At 33.2% G+C, this 27,881-nt stretch overlaps 1 protein-coding gene across 7 annotated transcripts in view; it reads right to left on the bottom strand.

Annotated features, from left to right (window-relative positions):
- Positions 1 to 27,881, bottom strand: part of LOC100375734 (calcium-activated potassium channel subunit alpha-1-like) — a 124,345-nt gene that overhangs the window by 22,813 nt on the left and 73,651 nt on the right. For 4 of the 7 annotated variants that reach the window (XR_014927440.1, XM_085493822.1, XM_085493824.1 and 1 more), the window contains exons 10-17: positions 27,430 to 27,582; positions 25,526 to 25,681; positions 19,543 to 19,652; positions 18,399 to 18,467; positions 9,363 to 9,449; positions 6,950 to 7,026; positions 5,270 to 5,293; positions 1,711 to 1,779 (exon numbers count right to left, since the gene is read on the bottom strand). Coding sequence is in view for 6 of the 7 variants with exons in the window: in XM_085493822.1 (XP_085349948.1) it covers positions 1,711 to 1,779; positions 5,270 to 5,293; positions 6,950 to 7,026; positions 9,363 to 9,449; positions 18,399 to 18,467; positions 19,543 to 19,652; positions 25,526 to 25,681; positions 27,430 to 27,582 (745 nt within the window). In the remaining variant the exon portion in view is untranslated. The remainder of the gene's footprint in view (positions 1 to 1,710; positions 1,780 to 5,269; positions 5,294 to 6,949; positions 7,027 to 9,362; positions 9,450 to 18,398; positions 18,468 to 19,542; positions 19,653 to 25,525; positions 25,682 to 27,429; positions 27,583 to 27,881) is intronic. The other 3 variants (XM_085493825.1, XM_085493826.1, XM_085493827.1) reach the window with 1 other exon arrangement.

Below are 27,881 nucleotides of genomic sequence, written 5' to 3'. Positions count from 1 at the left end.
ATTTTTGTGTTCTTGACCTCACTGTCATTTCTTTTCTCGCTGTATGACATGTTTACATTGTACGCTATAGTTTTAGCAGTGTCTTGTTGAATGTAGATCTTTATTAGTTGCCATGTCAAAAATAGTGATCTAGAGACTAACTATGGAAGATATATTTACATAAATATATATATATATATATATATTTTATGTTTAATACACTGATATATGGTATTTAATAGAGAAGAAACCTCCTAATATTTTAGTATACAAGACTTAGTGCAAATGAGGTTGTGATTAAATTCTATAGTTGGCTGATCAAATAGACTGCGTATACATGCACACAATTGTGTATGGGGGGATGAGGCATCTATTTTTAATAGTCTGTGTATACATATATCTCATATTCATAAAAACAAAAGATTCAAAGGTATCAACACACTAAATCACACCACCACCACCACCACCACCACCCCCCCCCCTTCCCTCTCCTCCAGAATATAGGAAGCAACAACAGTTTAATAGCCAGGACATGGTGCGTGAGTTACTAAATATGTTAATTGGTGCCCCCAAATATCGTATGTGAATTTCCAAATATAGTACATGTATGCAAATTTCCAATTAAATATGCGTGACACAATTGTTATTAATTGTATAATTTCACATACACTCAAATAATGAGTAAATTAGAAGATATGGTGTTTCAGTGAACAAATTTAATATCAATGTACAAAATGTAATATTCCACAGCGTCATAAATATGGTACAAGTGTGAAACCTATAAATATGGCCAACACTCGCATGTGGATACAGATAGATGATCTACCATAGAACTGTTTTCAGTACTACCGGTAGCATCAAAGATAAATATATTGTATTGTTCGATTAGCATGTGAAAATTAATTAAAGTGAATATATAAAATGCAAAATTCGGTTTACATTTAGTACAATTCAATATACGGTATGCATGTTTTTACAAATATGGTAAGACTCTTTCAATTATTGGTTTTAATTATCATCAATTTCCCAGAAATGCCCCAGATATCAAATATTAAGAATTAGAAAGATTAAAAAAACATGTAGTATGTACTTACAAAAATAAAAACTTAAACGCAGTTTTCATTATATATTTTTTAATAAATTATGAACTAAAAATTAAAAAATAAATAAATAAATAAAACTCACAACCCAGCATTCTAAAATGTTATCAAGTCAAGACAATGCAGTACATGCATTACTCAAAACTAAAAGAACTATTCAAATGACCCTTCTTGTTTAGTTTTCATTCCTGAAATCCATGCTGTTAATAACCATGGCAACAGCCATGCACAATGCATATAATCCCATGAGGGAGGCCACCTACACAGTGGAACTGCTGAACACCTCAATCAAAACAAGCCATCAAAATGCACAAAAATGCAAACGCAAACAGCCTGCAAGTTCTGAGAAAAATCAGAAAACAACATCATGAATGTTGAAAATAGAATGTCATAGAAACAAAATAAAAACTGTGAAGAAATACTTGATCTGTTTATACTTAATTACCTACAGAACTATATTGCCAATATATATAATTATTATTTTTATATTTTCTCCCGCAACTTCTTTTGCCAGGCATAAATACACACATGAAATTACTGGAGAAAATAAATTACAAGCACTCGAAATTACCTACTTTAGTTAGTAAAAAAAAAAATATTATATTCTCCTGCAATAATTTTAATTTCTTACCAGAAACTTCATCTTTAAACTCATCTTTTGTTAAAGTTTCAGCATCAAAAAGGATAGTCTCTCTAACATCTTGATAGTAGCAACAGCAAGAGAAAAATAAATCAAAGTACAGAGAGGAAAATAAAGAGTATGAAGAGCAGGCATGACTGTTTTACTGGCATGTGAAAGTTTGTTGACCTGTGAAACCTAAAAAATCTCAGAATAATTTCTAAAATTTATGGAAAAAATATTATTATTAACATGGATCAATATGAAATAAGGATTTCATAAAATCTCAAAATATACTGGTTATATTCATACTTGGTTAAGATGCAAATTGAACATCTCTTATCATTTTCCAACATGCAAATATAGTTAGATGTTTTGCTAGGCCTAGGGGGTCTTATCGAAAATATAATCTATAGTGTTATAGTTAACAAAAATACTTTAAACAGTTGCGACAGAAGGAATGACTTAAAGATATGATTTCTGTTTTATGGAAAGTCTTGTACTTCATTTAGATTGTCAGAGATCCACTCTGTAGCTAAAATAAGTTCAACATTTTCAATTAATAAGCATCAAAAGCACACCGCCAAAAATACAAGATATTTTGCATAATTGATCAGAAAATTTGCATAATTGATCAGTCTATACAAGTATGAAATGTCTGAAATCTTTATTGAAACAATCAAGGTCTTAGTTACAATAGGCTCCGAGAATACAATCCTAAAAAAACATATGGACATACATTTTGAGAGTTTTGAAAATTATTCTAAATTAAACCCTGGGACAAAAAGTCACAAACTTTCACATATCAGCAACTTAGCATCAATAGAGGCTGGAACAGAAATATAGCAAAGCAGTTCATGAACAATGGATGAAAATGACAATGATGAGAAACTATTACCTTTCCACCCCTCGTCTGCATATAAATGGTACAGTCCATGAATGCAAAACACTACAAGAGTGTAACACATGCTGAGCATGAGAGGGGTGAGAATGTTGCCAAGATGGGAGGAATATGAAGATGCAACGATGTGTGACATCACTCACAACGATCTTTAATCTGTACAACACGCAGTGCTTAGAAAACTAACTCTACTTGTCTGACAGGGAATACGGATAACAAGTGGAATAAATAGAAGGAAAAAAGGAAGGTCTACTTTGCTAGTTTATCATCCAGTGATTATTGAAAAATAAAAAGTGTAAAAATTCAGGGAATGGTTTTGCTAAAAATCAGGTATAAAGTTATAAATAATAGCACGCAAACGGTATAACACTGTATGGTCTATAACATATATGAAACAAAGTCAAGATCAATTAAACAGTATTTTCCATTCAACTTATCACAACCAAATTAAATCTAAAGCCTTCTCATTGACAAATCACAAAAATCAACTATGAGGAAAGTACAGTGTGAACTGTGAGCTAACGAAACACAAACCACACAAGTTGTGATTAAAATGTATGTCCACCATTAGTGAATATAATTCACGGTCAAAGATGCTTTGGCGCTCTGAACTGATTTCATGTGGACCATACAGACCATATACATCATCATAGTCCATGGAACACCTATCTATACTAGTACTAACTATTAAAACAACATTACACTAGGTTTACTGGTCACTAGACCAGTAAATACCACTAAGCATTTCACTAGGACTAAACTAGCAACGGAATAGATTGCCTAAATCTAAAGTGTGCAATCATTAACATGCACATAACATGGAGTCGTATAATCTGGATACAACATGCACATGATACATAGAGTCAGGTGATATAGGCATTGGAGTGAAAGTCCACATATAGGTTTGTTTGTTTGTTTGTTTTACAATGTATATATACTACTATCAATTTGCATAATAATCCCACAATGCATTGCAGATGAGTTATCAGGTTTGAAAAACATCCTCAACTAAACAGAAATCACAGCAAAATTATAACATTAGTTTTAATGTTTAGTCGTTTTTAGATTAGATAGATTTCATATATCAGTAAACTTTACAAATTACTTATATTTTAATACAATTTCTCCAAACAGAATTGGAAATTATAAAACCAAGACTATACGTCCAAATTTTGAATAAGAAATGAAGACAGAATGTTTTTGTGAATGGCTGTAATCATAATGGAAACATGTCTGAAAATCAAGAGAGTTAGGGATTTAAAGAGAGTTAAAGAGTTCATACAATTCTTCTTGACTCTCTGAAGCTCTCCTAAAGCATTTTCAGTTTGTTTCCTGCTCTATGATGTACTTCAAATGTTTGGGGCTCCATCATCTTTCTGATTTTAGTGAAGTCACAAGAATACAGTGACAAAGAAGCTGCAAATCATGTCTAGGATTGTCCTCTATGCTAGTAACACACGGTTAGATCCAGAACAGGGCTGGGAAACATACATACATAAAATGTGGTAAACAAAAAATAGACACACATCACACATGGAACATGAACAACGATGACAACGGGATGAAATACGACCATAATGTGGTTTGTGAAGAACAGGAATGAAGAACAAGGTGATGAAAAAGAAAAACATACCACGAACGATTTCTAGGAAGAAGGTGACAGGTAGAATTAACATTAATTGAGTAATTAGTATAACAACATTAATTACAACAACAACAATACATACATGTACACATCAATGGAAGAATTCACCAGTGGTCACTTAATTGCTCTAAGAATATGGTGGGGGATCATCTGAATTCAATGACTAGATTGAATTTTCATGGCATGTCATCACCGCATCCAAATGCTAAAAGTAAATATGATGAACATGTTGGCTGTTACCCATTCAATTTTGAATGTGTTACCAGGTAGTATTAATTCTACTTTTTTCATTCTCATTTTCAGATGTTTAATACAAATGTCAGCCATTTTGTTTTTAATACAAAGTTTCCGCAAAATGATTGGGACAAATTTAGTGCAACATATACATTTGTCAATTGGAAAGAAAAATCTTGATAACATATTTATGAAAAATTAAGTTTTGAGAAAATCTGTAAGAAATATTCACTGCTACAAAATGTTTTAATTATCCCCTTTCATTTTCTACAGATTTGTAAAATTTGAACGAACTGACCCTGGCAAGCATTTCCAAGTATTACAAAAAATAGATGGAACATTAGGAACTGACAAGGAAATATAAAGTAGGCAGATACTATAACAACACAAAAGCAGAAAGAAAATAACACAATAATGAATTTTAAAACACCATATTCCCCATCTGTCGCCACCCATAATGGAAAAACACTTCAGTTAAACATCTACAAATTATACCATTTCGTGCTTTTAAATTCGATAGCCCTATAAAGCATTCAGGTGGGATTGATTTATGCCTCCCATTTATAGCATTAAACTTGAAATTATTTTTTATGATGATTTGGATTTCTACACAAGCTGTACAACACAATTTGATAAATAAACTACATTAACGGGGGTACTCAGAGCAATGACCCATTTCAAAGTTTAACGACAAGAAGATAATGCTTCATTCACCCCAAAGCTATCATTCACACTAACCAATCCCTTAATCCCTATAATTTAAAATCAATCAGGCTGTAAGTTGTCCTTACCCATTGCTTGGTTCACGCAGCCGCCTTATCACATGTAATAAATATTGAAACTTCACTGAGGAACATTAATTAGTTTTTATCCAGGAATCTAGCAAACTTTTCACCTATTGGCTCAAATTCTAGCTCACCTGTCCTATCTAGTAGTAACAACCAATCAGAATATAGGTTACATTTCCAACTAACCAATCATTTCTACTATCATACATTAATATTTGCATACATCTGCTTATAAAACTATACCTTTATACCCCATATATGTTCTATAGATGGTTCAAACCATTCAAACAATAGGGATAGAGGGTTGAAATGGCGGGGTATAATCACAACAAAATTTTTCAGATAACCATAGGAAAACACAGTTTATTCCTCAAGTTTTTGTGTTGTGAAATAATTAAGAAAGACCTACTATTACGTTATATAGACTACTGCATGCAATATTTGGACCAATTTGAGCTCCTACAATTTGCAGACAGGTAACTCAAACAGATGTACTGTAAAATGACTAATTTTCAATGGGTTTAAATTTCGTTGATTTACCATTTCAGGCATATTCAGTGGGTTTTAAATTCACGGTTTTATCATTTAGATAATGTGTTCTAAGCTAAATTTTACATATTCACTGGGTTTTAATTTAGCGCATTTTCCAGTCAGCGGAATAAGCAAAATTAAAACCCAGTGAATAATTAACCCCTTTACAGTAATACAATAGCTGTAGAAACTGGGAGGGCAAGACTGACCTCCAAAGTGTTGAAAATCTGATCACAAAACATGTTTTCCTATCATTATCTGAAACGTAACTACTGTAAGTAGTGCCCTTTTCGAATATTGGACGAGCATGATTAAGTTGATCATGTGACACTACTAATTTACATATTCATTGTAGCTACAGTATTTCTTATTGCAAACCAACTGTTGTGACACCTGATTAAATTCTTTCACCACTGAAATGTCCAGACATTATAGAAAAAAAATAAAAACAGGAACAGTGTGACAGGAACTCATTCCATCGTTGCAGTGAAGTGTTTCTGGGTGTTGAGACTTACTTCTTCAATATATCAAATTTTAATTTTATTATATAAAAATAAATTAAACTATTGAATTATGTGGGTGTGATTTACAAAGGATTATAGGATAGATATTTAATTAAAATATATAACTATAAAATTATTGTGCAGGATGTTCCTTACAATTGTAGAACAGGAGAAGTTCTATATCAATTAAAAAATATTCTGATTCTTACCTCCTATTTAAGAGTCACATGCAGTTATTGAAAAACCACGTCATCATCTCAATTTATTTATTTCATTACATTTCTGAATGCTCAGTCACAAAATTGAAACAAAAATAATCTCCATAGTATACAAGTAAAATAATCTTATATTGAGTGACTTATGTGGTTAAAAATGCAATTTACAGTCCAATTCTGTCGTAAACATGTAATCTCAAAACTGAGAACTAATATTTCACATTTCTGGTAAATTAGACTAATGGAGATCAATTTCAGTTTTGTGACAGAGTTACTATGGGAACCTCCTTGCCTGCTATTGGTGTGTAGCACGACCGATGATATAAACACACCACAGAAATTGTATTTATATCACTATAACTTTAATACAACCAAAGTTACAGAAGCTAGAAAGAAACCCCAGAGTTTTGGAAAGAAAAGTAACCAGTACTTACCACTCTCACACCTGCATTGTCTTATTTTTCTTACATCTGATATTGTGCTATGACAACTTTTACAGTAATAATACGCTCTATAAATAAATTAAAAAAAAATTGATTACAGTACTGTAAAATACTTTATTTTAGCTGGAATTAATTTTCGCTGAAAAGACATTTTGGTTGTTTTGTATGGAATTCATTTTCACTGATTTTTGACAAATTGAATGTAAAATATAAGAGAAAAGGTATATTCGCTAAATTTTATTTTTACTGAATCATTCCTTTATCGAAAATTAATTCCAAGCCAAAAAAAAGTTTTCTAAAGTATTTGTAATGGATGCTACAGCTTCTTGTTATGTAATCTACTGTACTCACTGAATATTAAACCCTTGAATGTAACAATTGTTCCCGTCAAAATTTTAGTGGAACATTTGGTAGTATTTTATGAATTTTTCTTACATTTTTTTGTTAATTTGGGACCAAATAAACATAATTTCTAATCGGCTAAAGGTCATGAGCAAAAGTTTTGAAAAAATATAATAAAAAAATTATGTTTTTTTGTGAATAGAGACAAAAATTGACTTAGGCACTCGAAGTGATAGGGCTAGATGGAATGCAGCATTGGTCCAAACAGTTGATGGATATCTGAAAAGAATACTAGTGATATACTGTAGTTATGAAATGCACATATACTGTAAAATCTGTATTAAAAGCCACGGCTCTTATTAAAATGGTACGATGCAACAAAGGGGATGCGGCTTCTATTAGAGCATCTACACATATGAGAAATGGTGAATTTTTGGGTCTCAATTGTTCAAAAAGAATGGGTGCGGCTTCTAATACAGATTTTACGGTTGTAGAAGGCCAGAAATAATCCAGGTACATGTACATCAGATATAGAGAACGCTGACTGCCATTACACTGCGAATGCTTTAATTAACACTGCCAATTCTAAGAATTGTCCCTGGAGGTAGAAACTGAGAAGCATATTTTATAACATGACAACCATGTCCATTTAAGTGTGTACTTGCTATCAAGCGGAACCAATGATGCACTGAATGTTAAATAGTGTGTTTAAATGGCATGTACACTTGACATTGACTCTTGAGAGTACACTTCAATCAATGTCAATGACAAAACAGTTTTGAATCCACTTTGTATATGTAAAAGTCATGGGAATAACTAGGAATATGAGGAATACGTAGATTATTGTTAAATCAAAATTGGCTGAAGATGAGCTACATATGTATACATTCTATTAAACTAAGTATAATTTTGCAGTCCAAGAATACAGCTGTATATATATCACATGTATAATTTGAATTCCAGACGTGTTATTAGATTCCATGTTATTTCACATGTATGATTTCCATTGCAGGTGTTAATTTACATTCAAGGAGTACAACTGTATATATGAAGTCTATAATTTGAATTCCAGGTGTGTTATTTTATCCCAGGAGTACAACTTTATTTCACATGTATAATTTGCATTCCAGGTGTTAATTTACATTCAAGGAGTACAACTGTATATATGAAGTCTATAATTTGAATTCCAGGTGTGTTATTTTATCCCAGGAGTACAACTTGATTTCACATGTATAATTTGCATTCCAGGTGTTAATTTACATTCAAGGAGTACAACTGTATATATGAAGTCTACAATTTGAATTCCAGGTGTGTTATTTTATCCCAGGAGTACAACTTTATTTCACATGTATAATTTGCATTCCAGGTGTTAATTTACATTCAAGGAGTACAACTGTATATATGAAGTCTACAATTTGAATTCCAGGTGTGTTATTTTATCCCAGGAGTACAACTTTATTTCACATGTATAATTTGCATTTCAGGTGTTAATTTACATTCAAGGAGTACAACTGTATACTGTAGAATACTTTATTTTCGCTTGGAATTTATTTTCGCTATTTTTACTGAAGGGATGATTCCGTGAAAATAAAATCCAGCGAATATACTTTTTTTCCTATATTTCACATTCAACTCATCCAAAAATCAGTGAAAATAAATTCCACAAAGAACGCCCAAAAAGCCTTTTCAGCGAAAATTAATTCCAGCGAAAATAAAGTATTCCACAGTATATGAAGTCTATAATTTGAATTCCAGGTGTGTTATTTTATTCCAGGAGTACAACTTTATTTCACATGTATAATTTGCATTGCAGGTGTTAATTTACATTCAAGGAGTACAATTGTATATATGAAGTCTATAATTTGAATTCCAGGTGAATAAATGTATCAAGTCTGTAATTTGCATTTTTTTACTGATATAGATCTGCCAAATGTATGTACAATACACAGCTGTATTGACATGTCAGCCAATATTTACCATGGATCATATTCAGGCACTTTGTGATATTCTCCCACAATGCATTAATATTTTAGAAAATGAGAAATAAATTACGACAACGTACCTCTTTACTTCCTGAGCAGAGGGTGCGACAAAAAATCCTAAAGTTCCTTCGTTTATCCTGACATTGGGACCTGGATTTATTGCAATCCTTGGGAAGAGAATGAAAAGTTTGAAATAAATAGATATCCCGTAAGAATACAGGTCAGCTGGAAAGATGAAAAGTTATCACAATGCAAATCTTTGAAAAACATTTTGTATTTCCATGAATAGACCTGGATGCATGGGAAATAAATCAGAATTGTTACAAATGTGATTATTAGTCTAGTCTAGTCAAGTATAAGGGAACTGATCATTACCACCAAGCCGGTTTCCTGTGAGTCTCCTGCGGCATGCGTTTCTTTACCGTACCGGCCGTTGCTTTACCGTACCGGCCGTTGCTTTACCGTACCGGCCGCTGCTTTACCGTACCGGCCGCTGCTTTACCGTACCCGAAGGTCATTAGCCGTACCGGCAAGGCCGTTACCGTACTGGCAGGAGGCAATTCACACTTCTGACAAGTTAATTTATGCATTGATTTTCCGGTTTACCGGTAAAATGCCGACCTGTTTAAATTTCAGTTTTATGCACAGGATCGCCTGAGAAAGCAAAACTGTAGAATTAATTTGAGTAGAATTTGTTTAGTTTGTAGTTATAGTCTGTTTATAAATCATTTTGTTCATGTTTGCTATGCAGTAGCTTTCGAGGTCAAATACACCACCAGGTCAATTTGTTGCGTCTTTTTATTTGTCAGAGATTAAACTTTACCATTATTATTGCATAATATTTACATTCAAGTTGCGCGTGATAATGCTACACATGATTTTTTTGAGACCATGGAGCTCCCAGTACGTCCATGTGAACTGTTGGATACGACTATAGCCCTGAGTACAGTCCTGTAGGTTGGCCTCCTTCCGTTGATCATTCGGCCCTCACAGTCCTGAGAAGTCGCATAGACCGGGGATTCGACACTATTGTGAAAGAGTGTATCGGGCGATTTAAGAGGCATTCAGCTTTGCAGTTAAAAAATAAGCAGGTCGATACGTCTAACTATTCTAAATACCTTAACTGGAAGCGAAATTACATAAGATTTCCCACTAGGGTCGATAGAATCGACATTTTCCAACGTCAACCGAAAATATACGCCGCCATCTTGTTCTTGACGCATTCATAAACAAAACGTTGTTTCGTTGCGTAAAACTTGCTTTCGCCAACGTTCCAGTGCTGTAGGTTCATTTTTCGGCCACAAAAAAGGTATTTGTAATCGCTAGATTAGTCGATAGATGTTTTAGCTGGTTACAATCATGAAAACTGCAGAACGGTTCTCCGCCATAAATTTGTAGGCGGGTGTCGAATCCCCGGTCTATGCGACTTCTCAGGACTGTGGGGGCCGAATGATCAACGGAAGGAGGCCAACCTACAGGACTGTACTCAGGGCTAGATACGACTACAGACGGAACTGCGTCTTTATTTTATACGATATTTTTATTTTTTTTAAATTGGGATCAGTGCTCCCAAATCAACTGAGCCGACAAAGTGGGTTACAAAAATAACAGTTCCATGAAAGTGGCTATATTTGTGTATGATGAATCCTGAGTCGGTAGTTTTGGCATGTAACCTAATGGTTTTGGTTATTGTTAAAAATGCACAGTGCAGACGTAATTTTGTTTTCATTTTTTCACTTTATTTGGCGCCAGTGCACGTGTGCTTGGATGTTTTTTTATTCAGTGATTGGGCTAAATATTTGACGACGTTGCCAACGTATTCAACATACGAAAATAGCATGTGTGTGTGCGTTTGCGTGAATGATAGATGCAGACGAAATTTCTCGTCGCAACGCGTTTTATTAGTTTATTTCCAACGCGAGTGGTCGGCGCCTTTGATTGCGTTTAGTTTGTTCTTTCATTCGCAAAATCTATCGCTGGCACCGTTTATTTTGTTATGTCTCGCAACTGAATGTCCAAGCTGACTTTGTATTGGCTGTAATTATATTTTTTTTGTAAAACAAAAAAAAGTCCCGACCTTTCCAGTCTAAATCGTATTCTGCCCCAAACCAAACAGCCCTTTTCAGGGCCAATCACATGTTCCAAAAAGAGATATACCGGCACACTTGCACACTCTGTTTTGTTATAATAAAGTTACATTGGGGATTGTTGGAGGAGGTGTGTAAATATCGGGTAAATATGTTTGGACAATTCCATAAGCAAACTCACAAAATGAGGTCGAAAAGCAATAGAAAAATGTTGACCTAGAGCAAGGTCAAATTCCGTTTTACGCACTTGAATTTTATCTGGACTACGTGCACGCGTTGCGCGTGTTATTGTCAACAAAGTATCAAAACAGATTTTCGAACGCCCAAGCCCGAATTTAAATACATGTGAGCTCGGCCAAGCGAGTCACGCTGACACATTATGCAAGTATCATCGAATTCATGCGACAGGTTGAGACGTTTTATTCAACGTCGTGGGTAAGCTACGATGTAGGACTGTCGTTTTATAGCGTTACAGGCGATCATGAATATGTGAATAACACACATATATTGAAAAAAAACATGAAATTTCAGAAAGACTTTTTTATTTAATTTATTTATTTGTATTTCGACGGTTGTCCGACTTTCTTTCCACTGTGTGAGCTACTGACAAATATAAACAAATAATTAACCCATCGAGTCCTCTAGTCGACTGGGACGTAACACTCTGTTGTACAAGTCATGTCCTTTTCAAATTATTCACTTTCAATGGGTGGGTGAAAAAAAATTCTTATTGTTTGCAAAATGCCCAATTAATTCATGCATGACTCACGGTTACCGGCAGGGCGCCGATCAGTTACCGGGGCTTTGTTTACCATGCATTCATTAATCGAAGGTGATAAATAGTCGGTATTGGTCCTATCAGTACGGTAATTGTCCGGCCGGTACGGTAACGCAACGGTCGGTACGGTAAAGCAACGGTCGGTACGGTAAAGCAACGACCGGTACGGTAAAGCAACGACCGGTACGGTAAAGCAACGACCGGTGCGGTAAACCGAGTCAAACTCACAGGAAACCGGCTGGGTGGTAATGATCAGTTCCCTAAGTGATATTGCATGTTACACAAAACAAAACAAAACAAAACAAAACAAAACAAAAACATGATTACATGTACACAAAACATTAACAACATTACTGTATTTGCACTATGAGGAGCGCATTTCAAAATAAACGTAAAACCAAATATTGCATTTATTGTATATGCTGAATTATTTTAGTATTATTCTGTGAGCATTCATGGAGCTTTATTGGGATCTTGTTACTATTATATGAAGTATTTGATGGTCTGAATATGCACTCTGAGATCATTCATATTTAATGTTCTTTAATAATTTGTGAGCACGAATAATCAAATTAATCCATTTTTTTCAGCATGTCCAATCACGGGCGATCTTTGTGATTTCAAATCCACATCCTCATCTTCAGACCATCAATTATTTTCACATCATTTTCCCAAGAGCCCAATACAGCTTTATAAATGCACTTCAAAACAGAGTCTTAACAATTTCAAAATACGACTTATTTTGACTATAGACACACCTCATTTACATAAGCATATGTGATACTGATAGAACAAATACGAAATATATTATTTTCATGTTTGTATTATACCCAACACTATGTATGTGGTAATATTATTACTATTGTGTTGATAAATGATGAATAAATAACACATACTATATCATCATGTTTTATATTGAGATGACAGATTTTTTCCTTCAGAATTAGAGGGAAAAAATGATAATAGTAACCAACCAAATGTACTGCTATCAACCAATTTAAAAACAAATTTGCTAGAGTATAAACAAAATAGAATCAAATTTGTTATAGGGGTCAAATGTTCAACCAAATAAAACCAAATTTACTGATGAGGTGAAGTATCAATCGATAAGATTCAAACTTACCAGAGAGGTCAAGTATAAACCAATTACAACCAAATTTCCCGGAGAGATAATTATCAACCAAGTAGAACCAAATTTTTCGGTGAGATAAAGTATCAACTAAGTAGAACCAAATTTACCAGAGAGCTAAATTATCAACAAATTAGAACCAAATTTACCGGAGAGTTACATTCTCAACCAAGTAGAACCAAATTATCGGTGAGGTAAAGTATCAACCGAGTAGAACCAAATTTACTGGAGAGCTAAATTATCAACTGTGTAGAACCAAATTTACCGGAGAACTAAATTATCAACCAAGCAGAACGAAATTTATCGGCAAGGTAAAGTATTAACCGAGTAGAACAAAATTTATCGGCGTGGTAAATGTATCAACCAAGTAGAACCAAATTTACCGACCATAAAACCCAATTTCAGGTGACATATTTTATTGTGTGTGCATTGTGTTAAAATTAACGAACATTTAAAATAAATTACAAAATACACATTAACATAAAATACATCCAAGACAAACAGCAACATACATTGAATAAATAACAAAATATTACTCGGCTCATTTCATCAAGGTCTATTCATATCAAATACTCTGTAAAATGTAATTGATGACAATATTCTTGTTCCACTTAGTGCGGGAATGTGTAATGAACGGTGCAATCCAATATACCTGATACCCTCGTATACACAGTACTGCTGTGGTCACAGCAAATTTATTTAAATATGTATGGGAACATTCTGGCTGAGTTTTTTTTATAAATCAATGAAATCTATTGCGTAAATAACAATGCAATGATTAGCAGCCACCTTAGTGCGCGACTTATTGATAACGCACCAACTGCACAAGTTTATTTAGTCGAAAAACATTTCAGTGAAGACTCAGTGATGTCATATGCAGCCCAGTAATCATGGGGCAGTAATTTTTTTATTTTTTTTTTTATTTTTGTGGAATTTGTCTTACTATTCAGAATGATGGAAAATTTAACAAAAGCAAGCCAATTTTCATCCCATACATCTTTAATGAAGCACAATAAGAAGGATAACCAACCACCATTGAAGTTGGGATAAAAACCTTGAAAAGTGAAATAGTAAAATTTATGAAACATGGAAAAATTTGACCTAGCACTTAAAACAGGAAGATATAGATGCTTTCTTCAAGACCGCTTGTTTGTTGAACAAATATTGATTTGGAAGCTATCCAACCCACAAAATATTTGGATGGACAAGTTGCAAGGATATAAGAATAAGTTGAATCCTCAGATGGTTGACATAATGATCTTCGTGTCAGACTGAGCCCATGGCATATGTAGTCGCGGTGCGAGTGTTAATATAATTACATCGATGCAATTTACCATTTTATGTGTTTGCAGTGACATATTACAAATTTGAGTTTTAAAATAATAAACGTATTGATATATATATTAAAATAAATGAAATTTTTTTTCTTGTATTGCCCAAGCATGCATGTTTGATGCCATTTCACTAAGCAGATATGCCCACCATTCACCTCAAATGGTGACGCCAATCTAGTATAAGGATGGTCGTGGCTAACACACTTCTAGGATGAAATTTCTAAAATTCTTTGTGACTGGCTCTTTCAAAATCCGAAGTAATATCATGGGGGTACTATTTTTTGAATTATGAACCTTGATTATATGCATTTTGTCAATCCAAAATGGCCACCACAAGCAAGGGAAATCATAAAGCCATTGTTTCCATGGAAATTACATATAGTTCAGGTACCTCAGATTTTTATTTGCTATTTGTCGTATATTTGATGAAACCTTTCACACAGCCAAATTTGTAGGACTTTTAAACAGCCTACATTTTTTACAAGTTATCTGTGTCCGTTCTTAGTACACATAGTAATATGAATTTATGAAAATTATATTCATAAATATTGCTCTGTCAGTTGTATTTGAAATTTTGTTAAAGGTGCATGATTGAATAAAAAATGTTCATAATTCATAATAAAATTGTAATTCTATTCTATTCTATTCTATTCTATTGAAAGATGCACATAAAGAGATGACATAAAAACACTGGAATTGGTGCTATACTTCTCATTAGTAAACAAGGTCATTATTTATACTTAAAATAAAATGCACTTTATTATAATAGACTGAACAGCATAGAAACAAAACTATTGCAAACTACAGGCAATTATTTCAACAGCGCCAGTCCTTCATGATTTCTGAATTGTGCAAATGTTTAATTAAGATATTCTACTTCAAAATAAACTCTACGAATATTAGTTTTAATAAATTATGTTAGATTAAAAAGTGGGTTAGGATTTCAAATATGAATATAGTAGTACTTATAAATATGAATTATATGCAAAACACTTCTTAATATGAATATGCAAATTATTTCCAAATATGGATTATATGCAAAACACTTCTAAATATGGAGTGAGCAATTTAAATACTTCCAAATATGCAAAAGGGGGATCTGGAAGTTGTGCAGATCTAAAACTTTACATCACAATATTCTAACTTCTAAGACAAATGAAAAAAAAGCTTAAAAATCAGCCAATAATCAGCATGCATTTCTTGATAAAATATGACAGCTGACTCAACTGACATATTAAAAAAATTGCAAGGCTACATTTCAAATTTGTCAAAAACGTATCAGGTATGAATATGATAGGAGTACATAAAGGACTGGTACCTGAGAGATCGATGTCTTGTGATTGAGCAAAACACCAGAAAATTTGATAATAAATGTAAGATAATAAATTTATAAAAAGTTATTTTTTCTTTTTTCTAAAGCTAGAGAATATTTTTTAAGTTACAGAAATTTAGAGAGAGCATTATTGGAGATAGATAAGAAACTGTCATTTAAAATTTTATTTGAGATCCAACTATCAACAAATTGTACAGGGGAATATTTTGATACTGTTTTTAGAAAAATGATGGCAGGCCTACCATAATGTAGGCTTGTCTGTATCCAACTTCGGCTGTATTGTATATAGCTTTATACTTTGTGTATGCTGCCCTCAATAAATGTGCGCAAGATTTGGTTCAGACTATATGGTAGGGGCTGAACAGGTATACAGAGCTTATCGGTCATTAACAGAAGTCTTATCTATTCACGCATGGTTAGTAACTGTGATTCAAGTATCTTTTGGCAAACATCACATACTTTGTATATCACATTAATCATCATTTGATAACAAATTGTTGATGAACTCTGCTGATCACATGCGTACAGGTAAATAAACCCAAATTTGTGAATGAAATAACAGGAAAAAGTTTGACATTGTGAATTTCATGGGAAAATAACCTATGACCGAATAAAAATGTACAAAAAAACAAGTTTGTTCAAAATATATTTGTTTACATACAAGACTGTGGTCAAATGTCTTGAATCCATTGGTGCAAGAGGCATGTTTGCTTTATGGAGTCACAGAAATGCATCAACAAGATAATAAAACTCAAGTACCCATAATAAACCAAAAATGAAATTCCTGAAAACCCCAGCTATTACTGAAAGGACTCCTTTCACAGGAAACTATTTTTCTAAAAAATATTTTCGTGTCAATGAACAGGCACAGAGAACAAGAACAGCACATGGGACACTTATCATCAGACTCCTTCAATAGAATGTGATTTTTTGGGGTAGAATGTACTTGGAAATGAACCACTGCCCAGGTTACAGTTAGAACACACAGTAAGGTTTGATAGCGATAATAAAGAGCTACCCTAGGTAGCCAATAATAATCATATTTCAGAAAATGTTATAAACTAAATTCCACACACTGATAACATTTATGGTATCAGCTATCGCACTCCATAATCTTAACGACACAAATTTTCCCGCCAAAATATTGTGTATTTTCAGAGAATTTCTTTGTTAATTCTGGATCGTTGCGTGTTGGGAAAAATATGGAAACAATTATTAAAGCGGGTTTATAATTTGCAAGGTTGACTTTAGCATTCGAAAAATATCCATAGAGTGCTGGAATTTTATTATAATAAATCACAAAATAAATATTATGAAACAAAATTGCGAGCAGCCTGTTCACACAACTTTATAAATTCACATTAGTAAGAAAGTACATTGACCTCTGATAGTTGGATCTCAATATAAAGGTCATCTATTATATAAAGAATTAATTACATACTAGAAGAATATAGTATGATTTAGAACAAAATATTAAACAAAAAAATATTAAAAATATACAACAAAATGTTGGATTTTCTAACTCACATATCCAGATATAAACGCTACAAAGAATATATTTTATTTTTACAAAAAAGTTGGTTAAACTACTCGAGGGTGAAAAACAACAATGAAGATGGTAGTTTTATGAGGTAATATGATTCATTTTGATGTACGGAATCAAAAATGGAAGGAAAGAAAAAAGATGGAATGGAGAGAGTAAAAATGAGATGGAGATTCCCGTGGAATGATAAAAACACATGCAATGATTTTAAAGACAGGATAACTACAACTAATGACCATGGATAAGTTCCTACCAAAGGCACATACCTATTTCGACAACTACAGGATTTAATAATATGCAAGCAGAAAAGTGAACAAACAGTGGAATATTGGTTGATTAGCATTGTTAATTAATTAATTAACAGCAAAAAATGTCTGCAATCAAATGTTTCCCATGATCAAAGTCAACAATGATTTGCAAGCAAAATGATTGGCTGATGACTCTTTACCATATGGGTGATCACATGTCTGTCACATGACGGAGGAAAGTATCCACATAACATTCAACTACTATAAGGATGAAACAAACGCATTCTAAAAGCTTAAGAGGGGGAAAAAATGGAAAAAAATGAATTATCAAGCAAGCTATGATTGAAATAATGAATGGTGGCATTTTCTGAAAACATGAAGTACTAGACAAGAAAGCATGACTTCACAATCACGGCTACGAAATACATACTATACGGGGTAAGCTGAACACACCAGCTTAACATACCTACAAACACATGATTATTCTTCCTAATACCCTGTTATTTATTTTACAACTATTATGCGAGTCAACCAAGGATGTGAACAAAAAAAAAGTGCTTGATGGTTTGCAACAAAGATTTGTTTTTATGGTTGCTTTGATATGAGAATGACAACAGATTTTATACAATGTGTACTGCACATCAGTGCCAATTTGATCACTTACGTGCTGTCCTTCGTATCCATGGCAATTTCCACTGCTATTAGTAATAATTTCAACTTTGAAAAACAAAATCTGTAAAAAAAAAAAAAAAAAATCATATTTAAACTTGATCAGAACATCCACCAGTTACATTGCCACATTTCATATCAGCTATCCATATAGGGGTTTTAGCAGGGCATGTGTTTAAAGGGCAACTTCTTTGTTGCTGAACGCAGTACTGATGTGGACTATGTTCAACATCGAGGGAGTCATCTGGCTTGTACGTAACAACAGTGTTGCTTTATGTTTGTGGCAAAATATATTGGTAATCATAAGCATGTTCTCCCTTTGTGTCTGTCAATGCATGTTTGAAAAACAAACACTTGCGTGGTGACACTTAAGTACAGCTGATAATATTCCTAGAGCAATCCTAAGAGGATAACTTTTTATAGATATAATCATAACTATCTCTGTGAGTGATGAACAACTCTTTAACTCTAAAATAAAGTCCTTTCTTATAACAAATAAAGCATGTACCTACATGTACATGTGCTTAAACGCAGAATTTATTATGCTGATGCAACATACAGATCAAATCGAAAAAGTAATTTTTTTTAAATATGACCCAACTTTGATTATAAGAATTTTATGATCGTTACTGATTGAAATAAATGTAAATTGTGCAAAAATGTGATTGTTTCACTGCTATATAATTTGTCTTTAATTTATTGAGTATCATAATCATTCCTGCACAATTTTGTCTATTGTTATATTTTTGACATAATTTTGGACCAAACGGACATAACTGGCATGCCATTGGTTGCAGGTCCTGATTAAAGTTTTGGAGAAAAATATGAAAAATTAATGAGTTTTATTTTGTGAAGGTGACAAAAGTTGACTCAGTACTTAAATGGGGCACAGAGTCTAACATTAGTGTAGACCAGAGCAATATATACACCAAGTTTCATTAAAAACTAACACACGGTTCTTGAGATATCAGTGGAACGGACAGACACACACACACACACACACACACACACACACACACACGCACACACACACACACACACACACACACACACATACATACAGACAGGGTAACTGCAAAGATTCCCATTGTGTGCTTCGCACAAGGGAGTGAAAAATAAGGTACAAATGAAAGACTTACTCAGAAACGTCAGGAAAAGACATGCCATTGAAAGCTGGTGATAGGTACTCGGTATACATCTCATTGCCACATCCAGCCAGATAATGTTTCTGCCACGTATCCTTATTGATCTAGTGTAGTAAGACAACGTTTCAAAGAATAAACAACAGAAAAAGAGAAGAAGAATTGACACAATTAACACACAAGACTGGGGATTTGGGGTTCCTACTCACAGGGGACAATGCATTCGAACTTACTAACAAACTGCACAGACTGTTTATCAAGTAACAGGACAGGAACGTAACACAAGATTGGAAGCTTTTAATTAGACCATTCTGTGCTTGCAATCTCATCTAATAGTATGCTGTTAATATTAATTCTTATTAGTAGTAGCGATAACATTTCATTAGTGTGTTCTTGATTTGAACCTTCATGCTCAAATGCGTATCTTCTATTTGTTGTTGTTGTTGAAAGAAAGATGATTTGTTAGTACCCGTGGTAGACTCAAATGAAATTAAAAAAATAAAACAATTTGATGTTCCTTCATAGTTTACTTTTCTTCTTTTAATTTTAACTAATTTCAAATCACATTCAAGAGAATTTTTACAAAAGCGCATCAACGAGTTTAGTACAAGGCTCAGCAGTGTTGGGGTAGAAATAAGACTAGCTATCGTAAGAGCCCGTAAACTATTGATTATCACCAGTGACAACGACTATGCTTTGCGAGCAATACTATATCATACTGTATTATATGGATGCAACATAAGCACTATCTAGTGATATTCAATGCTAATTGGTTCAATTTTACTATAACTGGTCAAAAGTCAAGTGTTTTGATGATCGTCAAAATTGTACTGTCACATGTTCACAGTGAAACTGACGAACGTTTAAAGAGATGTGTTTTGAGCCAAATATTCTTGCATGTATTTTTCCCATACACACTGACATATTAAAATGAGTATAGATTCATTTTATTCCACGAAGGCTCAATATTACAAACATCAAAAAAAAAAATTTTTAAATGAAGGAAAATTATTGAGATTTTATTATAATGCAGCCATAAAGTTGAGCCGAAACTTAAATACAAAGCTAAATAGTCCAGTCAACAAACAAGCTGCTCTCTGATTGGTCTAACTGTTAGGTGTTAGGGTTGGGTAGCCAATCAGACACAATCTTGTAAGTAGCCTCGCTTAAATAATTAACCATCATTGTACATGATGTATTTCCATTGAATATATACACCTGTGTAAGGTTTTTGAGACAGTACAAGTTTGATTGAAAATCTAATTGAGAGATTTTGTGAAAAATTAGTCTCACATGAGTGATTGCCTAAAGAGTCTATAGGAAATTTCAATTTTCATGAAATGCACTGCACATATGCCACTTGTTAACATTTCAGCAGTGTATAGCATATACCAACCCTGTAGCGCAAGTTGAATATTTTCAACATTTCTCCTGAATGTGATTCTTAAAAGTATCAAATCGCCGCGAAACACAAAAATAAATCAATATAAATTAAATAAAACTCACTCAGCAGTTGAAAAGCAGGTAAGATGTTAGACAGAAAAAGAGTTAGCAGAAACGTGCAAGAGAAAATACAAAGTTAGAAGAAGTTTATAGTAGAATAAGCTATATCATACAATACTGTGCAAAGGGGTAAACACAGTGATTGATGGGAAATACGTGAAGGGTGTTCTAGGAATGTGGTAATAAAGATGGAAACCTTAGGTTATTTTATCAAATGGATGCATTTGTGAATATCAATCTCAGTTAAAACTGACACGACAGTGTACAAAATGCAGTTAGTGTTCATCAGCTTACAGATTGGTGTTATACAATGAATAATTTACACCAGGATTTACTACCATATGGACGATGGACGAATCCACAAACAACTATGCACAGTCCTACCATATGATGGGGCAGAGAAAGGTACTATACACGCAACATTAATGGTTCATTTGATATATCTAATGACATGCACTTATGAATTCTGGTTCTTCTACTGTTTTTACAATGAACACCAAAACGCTGGACATACCAAATTTATCAACAGTCACTACAAAAGGTCTACCCACAGTCACTTTAATTCTGACAACAATCTTTTTTTTATTATCACTAAATATACTTACTTATATCTTTAAACCTCACTATCAATACTAGACTAAAATTATTTTTTTTAACACTATAGACCACTTCTCACCAAGTTTTATGCTCAAGATCACTGTGCAATTCTCAACGAATTTGATGTTTGTGGAATATATTGTTTTTTAATTCAGAAAGTTTCATTAGAGACTATGGAATTCAGTATGGACACACAACTGACATGGTATTTCTGTGATGGTGTATTATCAGTGTGCTTTCAAGGCCAGTATGGTCACACCACTGTCACTCATGGCATCCCTGTGATGGTGTATAACTATTGTGATCTTATTGCAAAAAAATAATACCTTGTTGTAACTACAAAAACAAAAAATCAGTAGAAGTACTTTTAACTAGCCATGCATGGCACAGTCCCTGTTAGTTATTGAATTTAAGATATATAGTTTTGTATATAGTAATATACATCTAGCTGGGACATGTCAGGAATATGATTATGATGAGTGTTTAACATTTAAATGATTGACATTTGTATCTGATCGTCAAACGAGTATTGAGAGATATTGTAATTGCTCTTGAACAGCATTAATTAAAACAAAATCCGCCATTTTGAATACATGTATAATGAATATATAAAATTTGAACATAGTCAGTCAAAGCATGTCAGAGATATGACTCTAGAATCCCATTCATTAAAACAAAATGGCCACTAGTCAGCCATTCTGAATCTGATCTAAAAAATGAAAAAAACGTGCATCAGGAACCCGTAATGTCTAATATATGTACCAAGTTTGACCAAAATCCATCCATAAATGCCAGAAATGCTTGATATTTGTAGAGTTTTTATCACAAAAATGACCACCATTCGGCCATTTTTAATAGGATCATCAAACCAATATATCTGTTTATCTATGACATGATGTATAAATTTGAACATAATCAGTCACAGCAAATCAGAGATATGGCACTAGAACCACATTAATTAAAACAAAATGGCCGCCAGTTGACCATTTTGAATCTTATCTGAAAAACAAAATGATGTGCATCAAGGTCCTATAATGTCCTACAAATATACCAAGTTTGAACAAAATCCATCTGTAAACAGCCGAGAAATGCTTGATTTTGATGATTTTTAGAACAAAAATGGCCGCCATTCGGCCATCTTGAATCAGATCGTGAAACAAATTGATGTGCATATGTATAATGTTTGATTGTGATTGGTCCAGACATTTCTAAGATACAGGTCCGGACGCACGCACAGACGCACGGAGGTCAAAACATAAGTCCCCGTTTCCGGACTGTGTTCGACTGCAGACTGCGTCCAAACGGGGACTAAAAATTGACCAAAAGCCCCCAAAAAGCAATAACTGATGCAAACTTTAAAATATATTATATTTATTTACTTATGATGGGACAACCTTGGTAGAAAGTGGTCCGCATGTGATGACCTAAATAGCACACTACATGTATCTAGAGCATATGTCATATTAAATAATTTATGAATATTACACCTGTTAGCAATAACATCTCTATGTGTATTCTGATACTTATCTCAAACATTTTATCAATGTGTATACTTCATCTCTGACTAAAACATACCATCGTCACTTAAAATATTAAGGGGTTTCCTCAACCTAATTTAAAATTTTGTAAAATCAAGCCATCTGAGATTACATTATTGTATATCAACCAAATTATTAATGAAATGACCAAATATTTTTTAATCACTTTATAAGATCAGAAAGGACACCTCCCAGAATGTGATTTTGATAAGAACTGTACAAGTTCAGCTCAGCTCATAGCGCTTGACAAGTCAGAATTGGTGATGAAAAGAGGTATAAATAAACAGTCAATACCGGTAAACCAAGTTAAACACTGTGCATACTCGCTGATGTTAGGGTCCACATCCATAGCACAGAAAATGTGGTGACTATATGTGATATCAAGGTCAAACTAATAAAAACCCAGAAGAAAAAGCGAAATAACTTAATGCATCAGATATACCAGAGGTATTACAATAACAAATAAATTGAATACTGCTAGACGGTTTGATTCCTCAAATCATTTCAATATAATAAATTAATAAGTATTTGTGAATACCAGCTTGCTTGCTGTTATAAAAAAAAATACTATTCTCACTTGGAATTTACTTGAGCGAAAATAAAATCCAGTGATACTTCAATTTATGTAATTATGAACAATCAGTAAAAATAAATAGCATGTCAACCTTATGATGATTTTCAGTGAAATAATCTAGTCCATAGCATTCATTGGTCTTTATTACAAAATGGTAGCATTTGTTTCTGTGGCATTGGCTGTTTCACAAATCCTAGTCGCATCGCATTATACCTACTATTTCACAAAAGACTGGTGGTGATACAAGTATACCAAATAAATAACAGTCAGTACAACAATATACCATATATGTACACAAATATCAGAGATAAATATGGACTAATTAATTGTTCAAATCTAAACTGTTATCACTTCACATAGTAAACATGCATGCACAGTGTTTTATGGGATAGTTACTGTCTGTTTGGAACCTCCCTGTCTTTTACATCCAGGTGTGTTAGTACACTAATTCTCTGCACAATGCGTTATTTTTCTGTCCCTACATATTCAATGCTAAAAGTACAATAACATAATTTGTTGTCCCCATAAAGTAACAAGTCTGGTGATACCACTTGTTGCCTTCCAACCTAGCACACTGTCTTAAACTAAGCAGCTGAACTTACTTTAATACTGAGTACCTGACAACTTATAACTGACTTACATCTGCGTGTGTGTCTTGTAACTTCTTTAAAAAACCTCTATTAACATTCATAAGCCTTTGACCAGCAAATTTGAGTCTGCTTGCCCTACTAGATGTTGTGGAGATTTCCTCACTAGCAATAGATGTATTAAACTCCCTATTAAGTTCACTCGTCTCAGTTGCTTGGTGAAACTCCAGTGGTCGTACCATTCTCTCTATAGCTTCCTGTGAGGTGTCACTCTCTGATACACTAACTAAACTGTCTGACTGACTATACTGGCTGACTGTACTGTTTATACTTCCACTACTAGCTTCAAAAGAACTGCGTGACTGTGAGAGACTACCACGTAATTCAGGGGGACCAACCTGTTTTCCTTTACCATTGGCTGGTTCGGCTTCTTCAGCCTTCACAGAGTCAGTTGGGGGACAGAAAAGGAGTTAGAGTTACTGAGGATAAATGCAAACCTAACTACGTTGAAATAGAAATGATAGAGTTAGGCAAGAATCATAGGCAGCCATATTACTGAAAGACAGAAGTCATAAGAAGTTAGAACCAATATGAATGGCAATAATTTTTGTAAGACCAGTAGATCAGTGTTATAGATGTATAACAGCCTGTTGAATCTATAGACTTAATAGTTAGCAATAGAAACAGCTACTATTAAAACACTGTCCATTGCAATGCTTTGGATAAATCGAAAAACAGTTAGTCAGAAAAAAAAAATTTAGTAAAAAAGTTAACTATTGGTTCAACAAAGATCTGGCATCCACTGCATCAGAAAAAAAAAATCATAAAAAAAATCTTCAAAATAGTTATAGTATATTATTATATTGAATTTTCATATTATTTCATAGTTAATGTACATGTACGTGAGTATACAATGTGATTTTTAAAAGTGGACTTTGGGCACATTGGACTTTAAGGGAAATGTACTGCCTGGATTTAGTGGTGAGTACCCTATAGAAGAGATTGCACAATATATATATATAGTATATGCAAATTATATAAAACACATATAAGAACTGAATTGGAATAATATTATGCATCAAATGGGCAAAAACATCCAGGAAAATGGTTGGAAAAATGTAAGACAGAAATATCAATAATAAAAATTCATATTATATTATAGATTAATTAGTGCAGTTTACCTCACTGTTTGATCTCATAGCAAACAGATTAGCCATTATAGTTGAAAAGCCTGGAGCCAAGCAACTCTGCGCTATTAAACCAAGTTTTAATTCTGCTATGCAGATCACATCGTCTCCTTCTCGCCAGTTCCAGCTGGGAATATTTAAGAGGTAGGCCTGTGAGCACAAAACATACAGAATTATTGCTCTTCTGTGGAGTAAAAACACACTTGTTCTATGTAATTTACTATTAAATTAACCTCTATACAACATTAGCGAACAGCACATGAACCAATATGGACAGAAATGCTAAATTAAAGTGTGAATGAACATTATGTTATATTTATGTCAGATTTACCAAATGTTATTGTCCATGAGAAATCCAGCATAGTGGCTATGATCTACAACAAGCAGCCTATCAGCTGAGATAGCTCCGCTGTTAGCAATGCACATTTCAATTAAAGAACTGAAGACATCATTAGAAAATGAACAATATGAATAGTATCAAAGCAATCAGAATTACAGTTTTTAACAAGAAGTCGAAAATATCACTTTTTACCAAAAATTACAAAAATATTCACCAAAATAAATTAATTAGAGAATTGAAGATATCATCACAAAATGAACAAATCTGAGAGATTTCCACATGTAGTACCTATATATGTAATATCAAAGCAATCGGACTTACAGTTTTCAACAAGAAGTCGAAAATATCACTTTTTACCAAAAATGGCAAAAATATTCACCAAAATTAGAGAACTGAAGATATCATCACAAAATGAACAAATCTGAGAAAGGTCTACATGTAGTATCTATATATGTAATATCAAAGCAATTGAACTATTGATTTTTAACAAGAAGTCGAAAATATCACTTTTTACCAAACATTACAAAAATATTCACCAAAATTAGAGAATTGAAGATATCATCACAAAATGAACAAATCTGAGAAAGGTCCACGTGTAGTACCTATATATGTAATATCAAAGCAATCGGACTTGCGGTTTTTAACAAGAAGTCGAAAATATCACTTTTTACCAAAAATGACAAAAATATTCACCAAAATTAGAGAATTGAAGATATCATCACGAAATGAACAAAACTGAGAGAGGTCCACATATAGTACCTATATATGTAGTATCAAAGCAATTGGACTTGCGGTTTTTAACAAGAAGTCGAAAATATCACTTTTTACCAAAAATGACAAAAATATTCACCAAAATTAGAGAATTAAAGATATCATTACAAAATGAACAAATCTGAGAGAGGTCCACATGTAGTACCTATATATGTAATATCAAAGTAATTGCACTTGCGGTTTTTAACAAGAAGTCGAAAATATCACTTTTTACCAAAAATGACAAAAATATTCACCAAAATTAGAGAATTGAAGATATCAACATGAAATGAACAAACCTAAGAGAGGTCTACCCAAGGTACATATACACCAAGTATCAAAGCATTCAGGCTTGTAGTTTTCAAGAAGAAGTCGAAAAAGTAAAACATTGACACGGACGACGACGGACAATCACTCATATGATAAGCTCCGCTCGACAAAGTCGACAGCGGAGCTAAAAATAATAGGTGCATCTCCTCCTAATAGAGGACCATATAAGCCAATGTTTTGATTGTGTAGCCAATGAACCAACTTCACACTGGCTGTTTTAAAATCACCTTTGAACACCAAAATTGCCAAATTCACTAAATTTGCATGTACCTTTTCTTCATCATTTTTTTTACTAAATATTGACCTAATTTCTTACAGTTTACAGGTCTTGATCAAAACATTTGAAACAAATTTAAGAGAAAAATTATCAATGTAGGGTAATTTTCTGTTGACATTAAAGTTATTGAATATTAGAACAAAGCGAATTCATGTATTAAAAGCACATGTACAAATACATTATGCGTAGTCATTTTCCTACCTTGTTGTGGTACTGTAGTAACTGTACAATAGTTCGTATTTTTGGATGGTAATTCTTGATAGATATTACTCTCATAATATTGGCTGCATCTTCTTGATCTGGGTCGACGCAGTACTTGTTGGCTAGTACAAGACATGCATCAGCTACTTTCAACTGAAATACAACAAATATCAACAATATTGCATCGACATGAAATTAAAGGTGTAAAAAAAATTATTTCTAAGAAAAAACTGTTATGTACAATGTGCGTAATACTGATTATATATCAGACTATCCTTACCTAGTTTAAACATGCAAAATTTCTAAATCTAGATGGGTGAGCAAAGAGAAATTGTGCCAAGGATATTATGAACATATGGCTTGTTAACATGCCGTGATGCATCAATTGGGCTACAATGATACTTGACAGGACATCATTTAATAGGTCAGAAAAAAATTTGATAGAAAAGCAG

The sequence above is a fragment of the Saccoglossus kowalevskii genome, chromosome 19 (genome assembly GCF_978046115.1).
Source record: "Saccoglossus kowalevskii chromosome 19, keSacKowa6.1, whole genome shotgun sequence".
In the NCBI taxonomy this organism is placed as follows: Eukaryota; Metazoa; Hemichordata; class Enteropneusta; family Harrimaniidae; genus Saccoglossus; species Saccoglossus kowalevskii.
Note: the sequence above shows the minus strand (reverse complement) of the source record. Positions and strands in the feature narration are given on the sequence as shown.